The 16,409-nt window shown below is 36.3% G+C and overlaps 1 protein-coding gene across 1 annotated transcript in view; it reads left to right on the top strand.

The window, feature by feature from the left end:
- Nucleotides 1-437: 437 nt before the first annotated feature.
- The window catches only part of LOC108407652 (gamma-glutamylcyclotransferase-like), a 66,966-nt gene continuing 50,994 nt past the window's right edge, over nt 438-16,409 (top strand). Inside the window, exon 1 of the mRNA XM_037021168.1 lies at nt 438-623. Coding sequence (XP_036877063.1) covers nt 438-623 — 186 coding nt within the window. The remainder of the gene's footprint in view (nt 624-16,409) is intronic.

Below are 16,409 nucleotides of genomic sequence, written 5' to 3' on the forward strand. Positions count from 1 at the left end.
CTTATACATTGCTAGTGCCGATGGAAGCATGGTGAGCTTCATTGTTAAAATTGCCCCCACACATTGCTAGTTGCTAGTGTAAACAGTAGCATAAATAGCAACATTACTTATGTTCCCTTCTGCATATTGAAAGTGTGGACAGGAGCAGAGTCATAGCACATATACCAGCTCTAGACTTAACTAAGGCAGACTTCCATACCTACCTGCACACAAACATATCTTCCAGAAATATAGTAGTCCCACCAAGGTGACATTAGGTTAGTAGTCACATGGATTCAACCTGCCCACTCTGCTTCCATCTCTAGCTGCCTCATCAATGCAGCTCTGACTGATTTCCACCCAGGGTACCTGCAGACCATACCTCTCTATCCACAGTCACCCCACCAGTGATACTGTACACCAGAAGCCTCCTAGAGTATGCCCTTTCATCTCAAGAAATGACCTCAGTGCAGCATGAGACATCACCCAGCAGGAGACCACCAGACCATTCTCCTCCACCCCTGGCCACCCCACCAAGGAGGCATCAGCCTGATTCCCAATTGGAAACACCCAAACTGCACCCCAGTGATATCAGCTGCTCTACCAGCATGGCAGTGACTGGTACCCACATGGGAGATCCCCAGGCAATTTCGAGGGAGCTTCAGCACTGAGACACACCAGGTCACAACCATCCATCCTCCAGCCAGCCAGCCAAAACTGCCAGTGATACACAGTCTATTCAGGGGATATTCCAACAGAAGGCCATATGTCATAGACTAGGAGTGGTAGCCCTTTCACTTAACCTATAGAGACAAACACTGAAAGTCAAACAAAATGATAAGACATGAGTATTCTTGACACAAAGAAGCAAGACAAAACTTCAGAAAAATAATTAAATGAAATAATCTTCAGATAAAGAGTTTAATGGTTACAAAGATGCTCAGCACATTTGAGAGAGGAGTGGATGAACTCAGTGAGAACTTCAACAAAGAGATAGAAAATGTACAAAAAACCAATCTGATATGAGAAATACAATGAAAGAAATGAAAAAATACACTAGATGGAATCAATAGCCAATTAAAGGATGCAGTGATTTAGAAGACTTTTCATTATTTAGTGTAATGGAAAGCATGATGAACAGCAGAAAGCAAAAGTAATAATAAGAAATGATGATAGATTAAAGTACCTCTGGGACAATATCAAATATCCTAATATTTGCATTATGGGAGTCCTGAAAGTAGCAGAGAGAGATGAAGGGGTGGAAAGTTAACTTGAAGATATAATAGCTGAAAACTTCCCTAACTTGGGGAAGGAAACAAAGATCAAAGTTCAGAAAGCACAATAAATCCCAACAAGTTGAACCCAATGACATCCACAGTAAGACACATAAGTAAAATGTCAAATATCAAAGACAAAGAATCTTAAAAGCAGTAAGAGAAAGCAATGATTTACATAAAAGAGAAACTTTACAAGACTATCAGAACATGTTTTTAGTAGAAACTTTACAGACCAGAAACAAGTGGCATAATATATTCTAACCACTGAAAGGAAAATACCTACAACCAAGAATACTTTACCTAGCAAGGTGATCATTCAGAATTGTACATAAAATGAGCTTCCCAGATAAAATCAAGTTAAAAGAGTTCATCACTACTAAACCAGGCTTCCGAAAAATGTAAGAGATTTCTTTAAGAGGAAAAGGAAAGGCCACAAGCATTCCACTGGCAAAAGCAAACAATAGTAACTAATCAATTACTTAAATGCTAATATAAAGTTTAAAAGGCAAAATTAGTAAAATCAATTCTAAAATTTAGTAAAGGGACTAACTAAATAAAAGGTTTAAAAGAAGACATCATATACATAAAACATAGCAGAGAGAAAATGAAAAATATACTGCTCTTATAAAGTGTTCAAACTTTAGTGACTATTAACTAGGAACATATATTGCTATATATATAATAGGTTACATATAGACCACATGGTAACCACAAACCAAAAATGTATAATAGATATATAAAAAATAGAATGGAATCCAACTAAAGCCTAGAGAAAGTCATCATGCACAAGGAAAGACAGCAAGAGGAAAAGAAAGGATTGGAGAAGACTTACAAAAACAACCAGGGAACAGTTAACAAAATGGCAATAAATATGTACCTATCAATAATTACCTTAAATGTAAATGGACTAAATGCTCCAATAAAGGCATAGGGTGACTGGATGGATAAAAAATAGATCCATTTATATGCTGTCCAGAAGAGACTCACTTAATACTAATAAAACTGAAGCTGAAGGGATGGAAAAAGATTCCATGAAAATAGAAATAAAAAAGAAAAAAACCCAGAGCAGCAGTATGCAGACAAAATAAGCTTCAAAACAAAGTCTAAAAAGAGAAAAGACATTCTATAAAGATTAAGAGCTCAATTCAGCTAGAAGATACCCAACAGAGGGGCACTTAAATATATAAAGCAGATATTAACAGACATAAAGAGCAAAAATGACAGTAATACAATAATGGTAGGAGACTTTAATACTCTACTTACACCAATGGATAGATCATACAGACAGAAAATCAAAAAAGAAAGAGTGGCTTGGAATGACACACTAGGCCAAATGGATTTAATAGGTGTATACAGAACATTACATCTAAAACAGAGAAATACAAATTCCTTTCAACTGCACATGCAAAATTCTTCTGGATATATCACATATTAGTTCACAAAACGTGTCTCAAATACTTAAGAAGATTAAAATCATACCAACCACCTCTTCTGACCACATTGGTATGAAATTAGAAATCAATTACAAGGAAAAGAAAAGGAAAAAACACAAACATGTGGAGGATAAGCACCATGTTACTAAACAAGCAATGGGTCAAAGAAGAAATCAAAGAGGAAATAAAAAGTTATACAGAGAATAATGAAAATAGAAACATGATTCAAAGTCCTTGGGATGCAGCAAAAGCACTTCTAAGAGAAAAGATTATAGCAATAAAGGCCTAATTCAAGAAAGAAGATAAATCTCAAATAAAAAATCTATCCCTACAACTAAAGGAACCTAGAAAAAGAAAACTGAGGTCAAAAGTTAATAGGAGGGAAGAAATAACAAGATCGGAGTAGAAATAATTTAAATAGAGACTAAAAATGCAACAAAAGTGGAATGAAAGTAGGAGTTGATATTATGAAAAAGATAAACAGATTTTATAAACCCTAAGCTACACTCATCAAGGATAAAAGAGAAAAGACTCAAATCAGAAATGAAAGAGTAGGTCCAACTGACACCACAGAAATACAAATGAGTATAAGAGATTACTATGATAAATTGTTTTCCAGCAAAGAAATGGATAATTTCCTAGAATCATTACAATCTTCCAATGCTGAACCATGAAGAAATAGGAAATTTGAACAGATCAATCACTAGTAGTTAAACTGAATCAGTTAACAAAAAACACTACTAAAAGAAATCCAGATTCACATGGTTTCACAGAGAATTCTGCTAAACATTTAAAGAGGAGTTACTACAATACCTTCTCAAACTTTTCCAAAAAACTGAAGAGAATGGAAAGCTTCAAAATTCATTTTACAATAGCAGCATCACCTTGATAACAAAACTAGATAAATAAGTATAAAAAAAAGAAAATGACAGACCAATATCCTTAATGAACATTGATGCAAAAATCCTCAACAAATTATTACTGAAAAAAAAAAACCTTTAAAGGAAGATTCACCATGATGAAAAGAGATTTATTCCTGGGATTAAAGAATGGTTTAATATCAACAAATCAATCAATGTGATACACCAATTAACAATGGAAAAGAAAAATAAACATTTTAACATTTTCATAGATTCTGAAGAAGTACTTGACAAAATATAGAATCCATTCATAATAAAATTCTCAACAGAGTGGGTATATGGGGAAGTGGGTATAATGATGGTCCATATGACAAAACAATAGCTAATATAATAATTAATGGCAAAAATCTGAAGGTGTTTCCTCTAAAATCAGGAAGAAGACAAAAATATCCACTCCCATCACTTTTATTCAACATAGTACTGGAAGTCCCAGACATAACAATCAGACAAGGAAAAGAAAAAGCAGCCAAATTGATAAACTAATGTAAAATTGTCACTTGCAAATGACATTACGCTATATATAGAAAACCACAAAAGACTCCACAAAAGTAATATTAGAATTAATAAATTAATTTAGTAAAGTTGCAGGATACAAAATCAATGTACAGAAATCTGTTGCACTTCTATTTACAAAGAACAAACTAACAGAAATTAAGAAGTCAATCTCATTTACAATGACATCAAAAATGATAAAATGCTGAGAAGTAAATATAATCAAACAGGTGAAAGAATTGTATTCTAAAAAGCATAATACATTGGTGAAAGACTGTAAAGGACATAAATAAATGGAAAAATATTCCATGCTCATGGACATGAAGAATTAATATTATAAAAATGGCCCTAACATCCAAACTAGTCTACAATTGCAATACAATCCCTATTAAAATACTAATGGCACTTTTCACATAAATGGAGAAAATAGTTCTAATATTTATATGAAATCATAAAAGACTCTGAAGAGCCAAAATAACATGAGAAAGAATAACAATGATGGCAGTATCATGCTCCCTGATTGAAAACTATATTACAAAGCCAGAGTAATCAAAAACACTATGTTACTGGCACAATAAAAGTTAAATAGATCTTTGGAACAGAATAGAAAGTGAAGAAATGAACCCAGCCCTATATACTCAATTAATACATGAAAAAGCAGGCAGGAATGTACAATAGGAAAATACAGTCTTTATATAAATGGTATTGGAAAAACTGGACAGCTCTATGAAAAAGAAATTGGATGATTGTCTTATATCAGACACAATAAACACAAAATAGATTAAAAAATTAAATATAAGAAAAAATAAATAAAACTCTAGAATTAAACATAGGTTGTACACTGTTGAACATATGCATTAGTACATTTTTCTGGATGTATCTTTCCAGGCAAAAGAAAGAAATGTAACATACACAATTGGAAGTACATCAAAGCAAGACTTCTGAATGGCAAAGGAAACTATCCATAAAATGTAAAGACAATCTCACTATTTGAAGATGACATGATATTATACATAGAAATCCCTACAGACTCCACCAAAAGACTAATAGAACTAATAACTGGACTCAGCAGAGTCACAGGATACAAAACTAATGCACTTAAACCTGTTGTTTTCCTATATATTAAAAATGAACTTGCAAAAAAATCAGGAAAACAATTCAGTTTACAATTGCATCAAAAAGAATAAAATACCTAGGAATAAACCTAACTGAGGAAGAGAAAGGCCTATACACAGAAAACTATAAGACACTTACGAGAGAAATTAGACACAAATCAGTGGAAATCTATCTGAGGCCCATGTTTAGGCAGGACTAACATTGTCAAATGGTCATCCTGCTTAAAGCAATTTACATATTCACTGCAATTCTTAACAAAATATCAACAACATTTTTCAATAAATTAGAACAAATAGTTCTAAAATTCATAGGGGAACAAAAGAAAAAGCCCTGAATAGACAAAGAAATCCAGAGAAAGAAGAGCAAGCCTAGGTGTATTATGCTCCATAACTTATAGCTATACTACAAAGAGAGAATAATCAAAACAATACGGTACTGGAATAAGAACAGACTCTTAGATCAGTGGTACAGAATGGACAGCCCAGATATAAACGCACACATATATGGTCAAATAATATACAATAAAGGACCCATGAATATACAATGGGGAAAAGACAGCCTCTTCAATAACTGGTGTTGGGAAAACTGGACAGATATATGCAAGAAAATGAAGTTGACTTACTGCCTAATTCCATACACAAAAGTGAGCTCAAAATGGATTACATACCTAAATGTAAAACATGAAACCATAACACTTTTATCAGAAAACCTAGGCAAAAATCTCTTGAACATAGGCAGAAATTTTTTCCTGAATACATCTCTGGCAAGGGAAACAAAATGAAAAATGAACAAGAAGGACAACTTCAAAATAAAAAGCTTCTGTACAGCAAAGGACACGGTCAGCAGAACAAAAAGTCTTCCCACAGTATGGGAGAATATATTCATTAATTATTTATCTGATAAGGGGCTACCATCCAAATTATATGAAAAGCTCATAAGCCTTAACACCAAAAAACAATACCCAATAAATAACTCAATTAAGAAATGGGTGGAGGACCTGAACAGACATTTCTCCAAAGAAGAAATATAGATGGCCAACAGGCACATGAAAAAATGCAGCACATTGCTAATCATCAGGGAAATGCAAATCAAAACCGATAGATCGATCGATCTATTGATGGACACTTAATGTGGCTTCCATATCTTGGCTATTGCAAATAGCACAATGATAAACATAGGGGTGCATATATTTTTTTAAATGAGGGATTTTGTTTTCTTCAGGCAAATTCCTAGAAATCAAATTAATGGATCAAATGGTCTTTCTATTTTTAGTTTTTTTTGAGGAGCATCCATACTGCTTTCCACAGGGGTTGCACCAATTTAAATTACCACAAGCAGTGTAGGAGGATTCCCATTTCTCTGCATTCTTGCTAGCATTTGTTAATTCTTGTCTTTTGAAGAGTGGCCATCCTAACTGATGTGATGTGATATCTCATGGTTTTAATTTGCTTTTCCATGATGATTAGCAATGTGGATCATCTTTTCATGTGCCTGTTGGCCACTTGTATTTCCTTGGAAAAGTATCTGTTGAGGTCCTCCACCCATTTTTAATCAAGTTATTTGGTTTTTGGGTGTTGAGACATATGAGCTCTTTATATATTTTAGATGTTAACCTTTTATCAGATGAGTCATGTATGAATATATTCTTCCATACTGAAGATTGCCTTTGGTTCTGCTGATGGTGACCTTTCTTGTTCAGAAGCTTTTAATTTTGGGGTAGTCCCACTTATTCATTTTTTATTTCATTTCCTTTGCCCAAGGAGATGTGTCCAGAAAAATGTTGCTCATGCTTGTGTTCAAGAGAATTTTGCCTATGTTTTTTTAAAGAATTTTATGGTTTCATGACTTACATTCAGGTCTTTGATTCATTTTGAAAATACTTTTGTGTATGGAGTTAGATAATAACCCAATTTCATTCTCGTGTATATGGCTGTCCAGTTTTCTCAACACCAGTTGTTAAAGAGGCTGTATTTTCTCCATTGTATATTCATGGCCTCTTTATCATATATTAATTGACCATATATGTGTGGGTTTATACATGGACTCTCTATTTTTGTTCCATTGATCTATGGGTCTGTTCTTGTGCCAGTCCCAAATTGTTTTTATTACTGTATCTTCTTATAGAGCTTGAAGTCAGGAAACATAATTCCCCCAGCTTTGTTCTACTTCCTCAGGATTGTTTTGGCTATTTGGGGTCTTTTTAGTCCCATATGAGTTTTAGAACTATTTGTTCTAGTTCACCTAAACATGTTATTGATATTTTGATAAGGATTGCAATGAATATGTAAATTGCCTTGGGCAGGATGGCCATTTTGACAATATTAATTCTTCCTATCCATGAACACAGGATAGATTTCTATTTATTGATGCTTTCTTTAATTTCTCTCATGAGTGTCTTGTAGTTTTCAGAGTGAAGATCTTTCATCTCCTTGGTTAGATTTATTTCTGGGTATTTTATTCTTTTTGATGCAATCGTGAATGGAATTGTTTTCCTGATTTATCTTTGTGCTAGTTCATCATTAGTGTGTAGAAATGCAACGTATTTCTGTGTATTAATTTTGTAACCTACAACTTTGCTAAATTCAGATATTAGATCTAGTAGTTTTGGAGTGGATTCTTTAGGGATTTTTATGTACAGTATCATGTCATCTGCAAACAAGTACAGTTTAACTTATTCCTTGCCAATCTGGATGTCTTTTATTTCTTTGTGTTGTCTAACTGCCGTGGCAAGGACTTCCAGTACTATGTTGAATAAAACAGGGAGAGTGAGCATGCCTGTGTTGTTCCCAATCTTAGAGGAAAAGCTTTCCGCTTTTCACTATAAAGTATGTTGGCTGTGGATTTGTCATATATGGCCTCTATTATGTTGAGGTACATACCCTTCATACCCAATTTTAGGAGTTTTTATCGTAAATGGATGGTGAATTTTGTCAAGTGTTTTTTCAGCATTATTGAGATGATCATGTAATTTCTACCCTTTTTTTATGTGATATATGGTTTTGATTGATTTATGAATATTGTACCATACTTGTAGTGAATTTACATTTAAGATGATTATTGATAGATATGTACTTATTGCCATTTTATTAATTGTCTGGTTGTTTTTATAGCTCCTCTGTTCCTTTCTTCCTCTCTTATACTGTTATTTGATGTTGTTATTTAGTGTTGTGATTTGATTTCTCTTAATTTATTTATTAATTTATTTTGTGTATCTATTGTTTGCTTTAGTTATTTTATCAACCATAAATGTCTTTATTCTGATGGTTAAGGTGATCTAATTTAAATTATATATGATTTACTATATGTTTATTGAAGTTAATTAATATACAATCTTATGTTGATTTCAAACGTTCATTACATTGGTTCAACAGTCCCTGTGATCAAATTTTATTGTGATTTGAAATTGTTGTGCCCCCTTATCCACCTTCCTCTTCCACCTGGCACCCATTCCAATTCTTCCCATTCTGAAACAGCTAGTCACTTCTAAGTGCCTGTGTGTCTACCGCTGTTTTTTTTCCTTCTGTTTTGCTTTGTTTTCATATCCCACAAATAAGTGAAATCATGTGGTATTTGTGTTTCTCTGCTGGGCTTATTGCACTGTTGGCTTTAGTTTTGTGTGTATCAAAGGTTTGAGGATAGGTTCCTTACTCTTTAAAAGTGAATCTTAAATTGCTTATTAATCTACTTCAAGCACAATCTCAAGGTGGATTTTTTTCTACTTGTTATCCTTCCACTTCCAGACTTTATGTATTAAATGTCATAATCTGTACTTTTTGTGTATCCCTTGCCTGATTTTGTGAATAGTTGGTTTTGCTTCTTATGTTTTGTTTTAATTTTGTATTTGCTTTGTAATTAATTAGTCTAGTGCTTTTAATGTGGGTATATTTTTGCTGGTGAAAGCTATTTAGCCTTAGGAACATTTGCATCTTTATCCCCTTTAACATACCCTGTAGGGCTTGTTTAGTGGTGGTGAATTCCTTCAACTCTTATCTGGAAATTGTTTAGTCCTTGCTTCAAATTTAAGTGATAATCTTTTAGGGTAGAAGTTTCTTTGTTGTAAGTCCTTATGTTTCATTACATTAAATGTATCATGCCACTCCCTTCTGGAATGTACAGTTTCTGCTGAGAAGTCTGCTCATAGCCTAATGGGGTTTCCTTTAAAAGTAATCCTTTTTCTCTCTCTAGCTGCTTTTAATACTCTATCCTTATCCTTGATATTTTCAAATTTAATTATTATATGTCTTCGTGTTGTCTTCCTGAGGTTCCTTTTGTTAGGGGTCTCTGTGCTTCCATGACCTGGGTGTCTAGTTCCTTCTCCAGACTGGGAAAGTTTTCAACAATTATTTCCTCAAAGAGACTTTCCATCCCTTTGTTCCCATCTTCTCTTTCTGGTACCGCTATTAAGTGCATTTTATTCCATTTGGATTGGTCACATAGATCTTTTAGTCTTTCATTCCTAGAGATCTTTTTTCCTCTCTCTTCTGTGGCTTCACTGTGTTCCTCTTACCTAATTTTCATCTCATTCACAATTTCTTCCACCTGCAAGAATTTACTCTTAAATCTATCCATTCTATGTTTCATTTCAGATACTGTATTCTCTAGCTCTGAGTGGCTCTTTTTCAGATATTTCATATCTTTTTCTAAGTCATCCCTGAGATCTTGAATATTTTTCTGTGGGTCCATGTGCATGTTTATGATGTTAACTTTGAAACCTTTACCAAGAAGATTGGTGATCTATGTTTTATTTAGCCCTCTTTCTAGTATCTTGTTCCATAGTTTTGTTTGGAATATATTACTCTGCCTTCTCATTTTGTCAGGGTTTCTGTGTTTCTGCCTTTATATCAGACGGCTCTGCTATGCTTCTTGGCCTATGGAGTTATAACTTTATGAAGGAGGCATCCTGTGGTGCCCAGAAGTTCAAGACTCTCTACTCTCTAGTGTGGGGGCCACAGCTATTAGTATGCAGTGGGCAAGTCACCATTCTGTCTGTATTCTGTAGTGACAGGAGTCTGGGCTGTCAGGTTGCTTCACCTGTACTTTTGTGATCAGAGCAGAAGTCTCTTTTGGAATCACTCTGTGTTGGGCCACCATGTTTGCCTGGCAATTAAGGTAGGGCTACAGTTTTAATGGGGTGGGTGGGCTCATGTGTGGCTCTGCAAAGGCCAAATGCACTGCACTGGAACTGGACACCCATGGGGAGGAAGGAGTCATCAGGAATGGCTCCTGCAGGCAACTACCTAGTTGAGCTGAACTGGAACTGAGAGAGTCTCCCTCTGCCTGCCAGGCAGCAAAGTCTAATGCTGCTGCTGGGCCAGTTGAGTTGGCCAGCAGTGTGTGCAGGGAGAAGCTTTGGGTCTGCATTGTCTGTGAGTGGCATTGTCAAGGCCTTCCAAGAGTTCCTGATCTATTAGACTGCAGTTGGTCTGGAAAGGTACTGTCTACCTCCCCTTTATCCTGAGAAGAGAATTCCATCCAACCCTCACCCCTGTGGTATCACCACTGCTGGCAAGTCTTTCAAATTTCCTGATTTTCATCTGTCTGAGGGGAACCAGTGAAGTTTGCCTGTCCTCCACAAGTGACTGGAATCTCAGCCTCCCCAAGTGTTCCATTGTCCTTGGTGTCCAGCCCTGCTAATATACAGAATCCAATGTAATGTGGGCTCATGCTCCCAGAAAAGGTCTTCAGGACCTGGTGTCCAGTGATCCTGGGCTCCCATCTCCTCCCTTCTCCTTTCTTCTTTCTCCCACCAGTAGGATGGTGCAAGGGAAGGGCTTGGGTCCTTTTCAGTCATGACTCTGCCACTTTACCCTTTCTGTGAGATCTTCTATTCTTCCCCAGGGGTAGGTAGTCAGTTCTGCTATCTTCAGGTCATTTTCAGGTTTAGTTTTATTTGCTTTATTTTCTTCTTTTATGTTCCTGGGAGGAGGTTTCTGCCTTGCCTTCCTACTCTACCATCTTTTTCTCTGCTGGAAGTTCTGAAGGTTTCTTAAAAAAATAAAATTATAAATTTCATATGAGCCAGCAGTTTCAGTTCAAGGAATTTACCCAAAGAAAACAAAATCACTAATTCAAAGAGTATACTCACTCCTATGTTTGTCACAGCATTATTTATAATAGCCAAAATATCAAAAAAAGGAATCATTTCCATTTGTGACAACATGGATGGCCCTAGAGGGTATTATGCTAAGAGAAATAAGCCAGGAAGTGAAAAAAAAATACCATGAGATCTTATTATTTGTGGAATCTAAAAAAAATAAACAGTGACTAAAGTAGCAATAGTTTCATGGATGGACCTGGATGGTATTATGTTAGGTTGAGTAAGACACAGGAAGACAATGATATAATTTCACTTATATGTGGAATGTCAAAAAGCAATCATACAAACAAAACAGAAATAAACACATAAAGAAATAGATGGGTGGTTGCCATAGAGTAGGTGGATATGGGAATAGGTAAAATAGATGGAGAAAAAAGTTAGTGAGAATGTTTGATATATTGATCTGAGTGATGGTTACAGTATTGTATACACAGGTCAACACTTATTGAGCTCTATGCTAAGATTTTTGCATTTATTTGTTTGAACCTTATTTTAAAAAATCATTTTCAAAGCTAAAAACAAATATGTCATTAAATTTTTAGTAGGAAAATAAAATGAACAAGGGTTCATGAAACATTAAATATCAGTTATTAAAAGGCTAAAACAAAATCAAAAGAAGCTCAGGTAAACAGTGGGAATACTTTACAATAAGGAGCTCTGTACAGCAAAGGAAACAATAAATTAAGAAGGTAAACTTTAAAAATGAGAGAAAGAAGAGGTGGAGTCAACATGGCAGTGTGAGTAGGACAGTGGGAATCTCCTCCCAAAAACATATATATTTTTGAAAATACAACAAATACAACGAATCCTAAAAGAGAGACCAGAAGACACAGGACAACAGTCAGGCTACATCCACATGTGCGAGAGCCCAACGCCTGGTGAAAGGGGTAAGATACAAGCCCCGGCCTGGCAGGACCTGATCACACCTCACTCCAGCTGCCGGCCAGAGGAGATGAGTCAGAACGGGGAGGGAGAGGGAGCCCAGGACTGCTAAACACCCAGCCCCAGCCATCCACACCAGAGCGCAGACACAGTGCATGCGTGGGGTCCTGGATACTAGGGAAACAGGGCAGCAGGACTGGTGAGCAGGTACCAAAGCTGATACCCCTGTGACAAAGAAAAGCGAGTGCTTTTTGAAAGTCTTAAAGGGACAGGGATGCAACAGCTGGATGGAAACAACACAGGTCACAGTCTAGGAGCTGGAAATTACAGGGAAAACTGGGTGCACTAACCCCCTGGGCAACAGCTCTGAGACACCTCACAGAGGTAAACAGCCAAACAGCTCCCACCCATTACCCTCCAGGGACCTGCCAAAGCAGAGAAGCAGCCTGAGGCTCGCCACGTATTCAGCAAGGGAGGTTCCTCAATACCTGCCGGGCAAGATGCAAAGACCCAGTCTACACGCAATTACACAACACAAGCCACTAGGGTTCGCAGTTGTCCCAGTAAAGAAAGGCCAGGAGGCAAGTGGAAAGCTGATAGACGCATCAGTAGCACTCAACTGCACTGGTCAACATGAAAAGGCAAAAAAATTTGATCCAGACAAGACTAACCCAGACAGCTTCGGCATCTGCTATATCTTCCCCTGAGAAGGAACCTGGGGAGATAGATTTAACCAGTCTTCCTGAAAAAGAATTCAAAAGTCAAAACCGTCCTGATGGAATTACAGAGAAATATGCAAGAACTAAGGAAGGAGAATACAGAAATAAAACAAGCTCTGGAAGGACTTCAGAACAGAACAGACGAGATACAAGAGACCATTAATGGACTAGAAAAGAGAGAAGAGGAACGCAGAGAAGCTGATGCAGAGAGAGATAAAAGGATCTCCAGGAATGAAAGAATTCTAAGAGAGCTGAGTGACCAATAGAAACGGAACAATATCTGCATTATAGGGGTACCAGAAGAAGAAGAGAGAGAAAAAGGGATAGGAAGTGTTCTTGAAGAAATAATTGCCAAAAACTTCCCTAAACTAGGGGAGTAAATGGCCTCTCAGACCACAGAGGTACACAGAACTCCCACCACAAGGGATCCAAGGAGGGCAAAACAAAGACACATAATGATTATAATGGCAAAGATCAAAGACAAGGACAAAGTACTAAAGGCAGCCAGAGAGAAAAAAAAAGGTTACCTACAAAGGAAAACCCATCAGGCTATCATCAGACTTCTCAACAGGAACCCTACAGTCCAGAAGAGAATGGCATGATGTACTTAATGCAATGAAACAGAAGGTCCTTGAACCAAGACTACTGAATCCAGCACGATTATCATTTAAATGTGAAGGAGGGATTAAACAATTCCCAGACAAGCAAAAGTTGAGGGAATTTGCCTCCCACAAACCACCTCTACAGGGTATCTTACAGGGACTGCTCTAGATGGCAGCACACCTTAAAAGAGCACAGAACAAAACACCCAACATATGAAGAAGGGAGGAGGAGGAATAAGAAGGGAGAGAAATAAAGAATCATCAGAACGTGTTTATAATAGCTCAACAAGCTAGTTAAGTTAGACAGTAAGATAGTAAAGAAGCTAACTATGAACCTTTGATAAACACAACCTTAAAGCCTGCAGTGGCAATAAGTACATACATTTCAATAATCACCCTAAATATAAATGGACTGAATGCACCAATCAAAAGACACAGAGTAATAGAATGGATAAAAAAACAAGATCCATCCATATGCTGCTTACAAGAGACTCACCTCAAACCCAAAGACATGCACAGACTTAAAGTCAAGGGTCGGAAAAAGATATTTCATGCAAACAACAGAAAGAAGAAAGCAGGTGTTGCAATACTAGTATCAGACAAAACAGACTTCAAAATAAAGAAAGTAACAAAAGATAGAGAAGGACATTACTTAATGAAAAAGGGTTCAGTCCATAAAGAGGATGTAACCATTCTAAATATATATGCACCCAATACAGGAGCACCAACATATCTGAAACAAATACTAACAGAACTAAAGGAGGAAATAGAATGCAATAAATACATATTGGGAGACTTTAACTCACCACTCACTCCAAAGGACAGATCCACCAGACAGAAAATAAGTAAGGACACAGAGGCACTGAACAACACACCACAACAGATGGACCTAATAAACATCTATAGAACTCTATATCCAAAAGCAAAAGGATACACATTCTTCTCAAGTGCATATGGAACATTCTCCAGAATAGACCACATACTAGGCCACAAAAAGAGCCTCTCTAAATTCCAAAAGATTGAAATCCTACCAACCAACTTTTTAGACCACAAAGGCATAAAACTAGAAATACACTGTAAAAAGAAAGCGAAAAGGCTCACAAACACATGGAAGCTTAACAACACACTCCTAAGTAATCAATGGATCAATGACCAAATCAAAATGGAGATCCAGCAATATATGGAAATAAACGAGAACAACAACACAAAGCCCCAACTACTGAGGGATACAGCAAAAGCAGTCTTAAGAGGAAAGTATATAGCAATCCAGGCATATTTAAAGAAGGAAGAACAATCCAAACGAATGGTCTAAAGTCACAATTATCGAAATTTGAAAAAGAAGAACAAATGAGGCCTAAGGTCAGCAGACAGAGGGACATAATAAGGATCAGAGAAGAAATAAATAAAATTGAGAAGAATAAAACAATAGCAAAAATCAATGAAACCAAGAGCTGGTTCTTCGAGAAAATGAACAAAATAGATAAGCCCCTAGCCAGACTTATTAAGAGGAAAAGAGAGTCAGCACAAATCAACAGAATCAGAACCGAGAAAGGAAAAATCACGACAGACCCCACAGAAATACAAAGAATTATTAGAGAGTACTATGAAAACCTATATGCTAACAAGGTGGGAAACCTAGGAAAAATGGACAACTTCCTAGAATAATACAACCTTCCAAGACTGACCCAGAAAGAAACAGAAAATCTAAACAGACCAATTACCAGCAACGAAATTGAATCGGTAATCAAAAACTACCAAAAAACAAAACCTCTGGGCCAGATGGATTCATCTCAGAATTTTATCAGACATACAGGAAGACATAATACCCATTCTCCTAAAAGTTTACCAAAAAATAGAATAGGAGGGAATCCTCCCAAACTCATTCTATGAAGCCAACATCACCCTAATACCAAAACCAGACAAAGACCCCACCAGAAAAGAAAACTACAGACCAATATCCCTGATGAACGTAGATGCAAAAATACTCAACAAAATACTAGCAAACCAAACTCAAAAATACACCAAAAGTATCGTACACCATGACCAAATGGGATTCATCCCAGGGATGCAAGGATGGTACAACATTCGAAAATCCATCAAGATCATCCACCACATCAACAAAAAGAAAGACAAAAACCACATGACCATCTCCATAGATGCGGAAAAAGCATTTGATAAAATTCAACATTTATTCATGATAAAAACTCTCAGCAAAATGGGAATAGAGGGCAAGTACCTCAACATAATAAAGGCTATTTATGAAAAACCCACAGGCAACATTATACTGAACAGCGAGAAGCTGAAAACTTTTCCTCTGAGATCGGGAACTAGACAGGGATGCCCCCTCTCCCCACTGTTATTCAACATAGTACTGGAGGTCCTAGCTACAGCAATCAGACAAAACAAAACAATACAAGGAATCCAGACTAGTAAAGAAGAAGTTAAACTGTTACTATTTGCAGATGACATGATATTGTACATAAAAAACCCTAAAGACCCCAAAACTACTAGAACTGATATCGGAATACAACAAAGTTGCAGGATACAAATTTAACACACAGAAATCTGTGGCTTTCCTATGCACTAACAATGAACCAACAGAAAGAGAAATCAGGTAAACAATTCCATTCACAATTGCATCAAAAAGAATAAAATACCTAGGAATAAACCTAACCAAAGAAGTGAAAGACTTATACACTGAAAACTACAAGTCACTCTTAAGAGAAATTAAAGGGGACACTAACAAATGGAAACTCATCCCATGCTCGTGGCTAGGAAGAATTAATATCGTCAAAATGGCCATTCTGCCCAAAGCAATATACAGATTTGATGCAATCCCTATGAAACTACCAGCAACTTTCTTCAATGAACTGGAACAAATAATTCAAAAAT

Source organism: Manis javanica, chromosome X (genome assembly GCF_040802235.1).
Source record: "Manis javanica isolate MJ-LG chromosome X, MJ_LKY, whole genome shotgun sequence".
Lineage (NCBI taxonomy): Eukaryota > Metazoa > Chordata > Mammalia > Pholidota > Manidae > Manis > Manis javanica.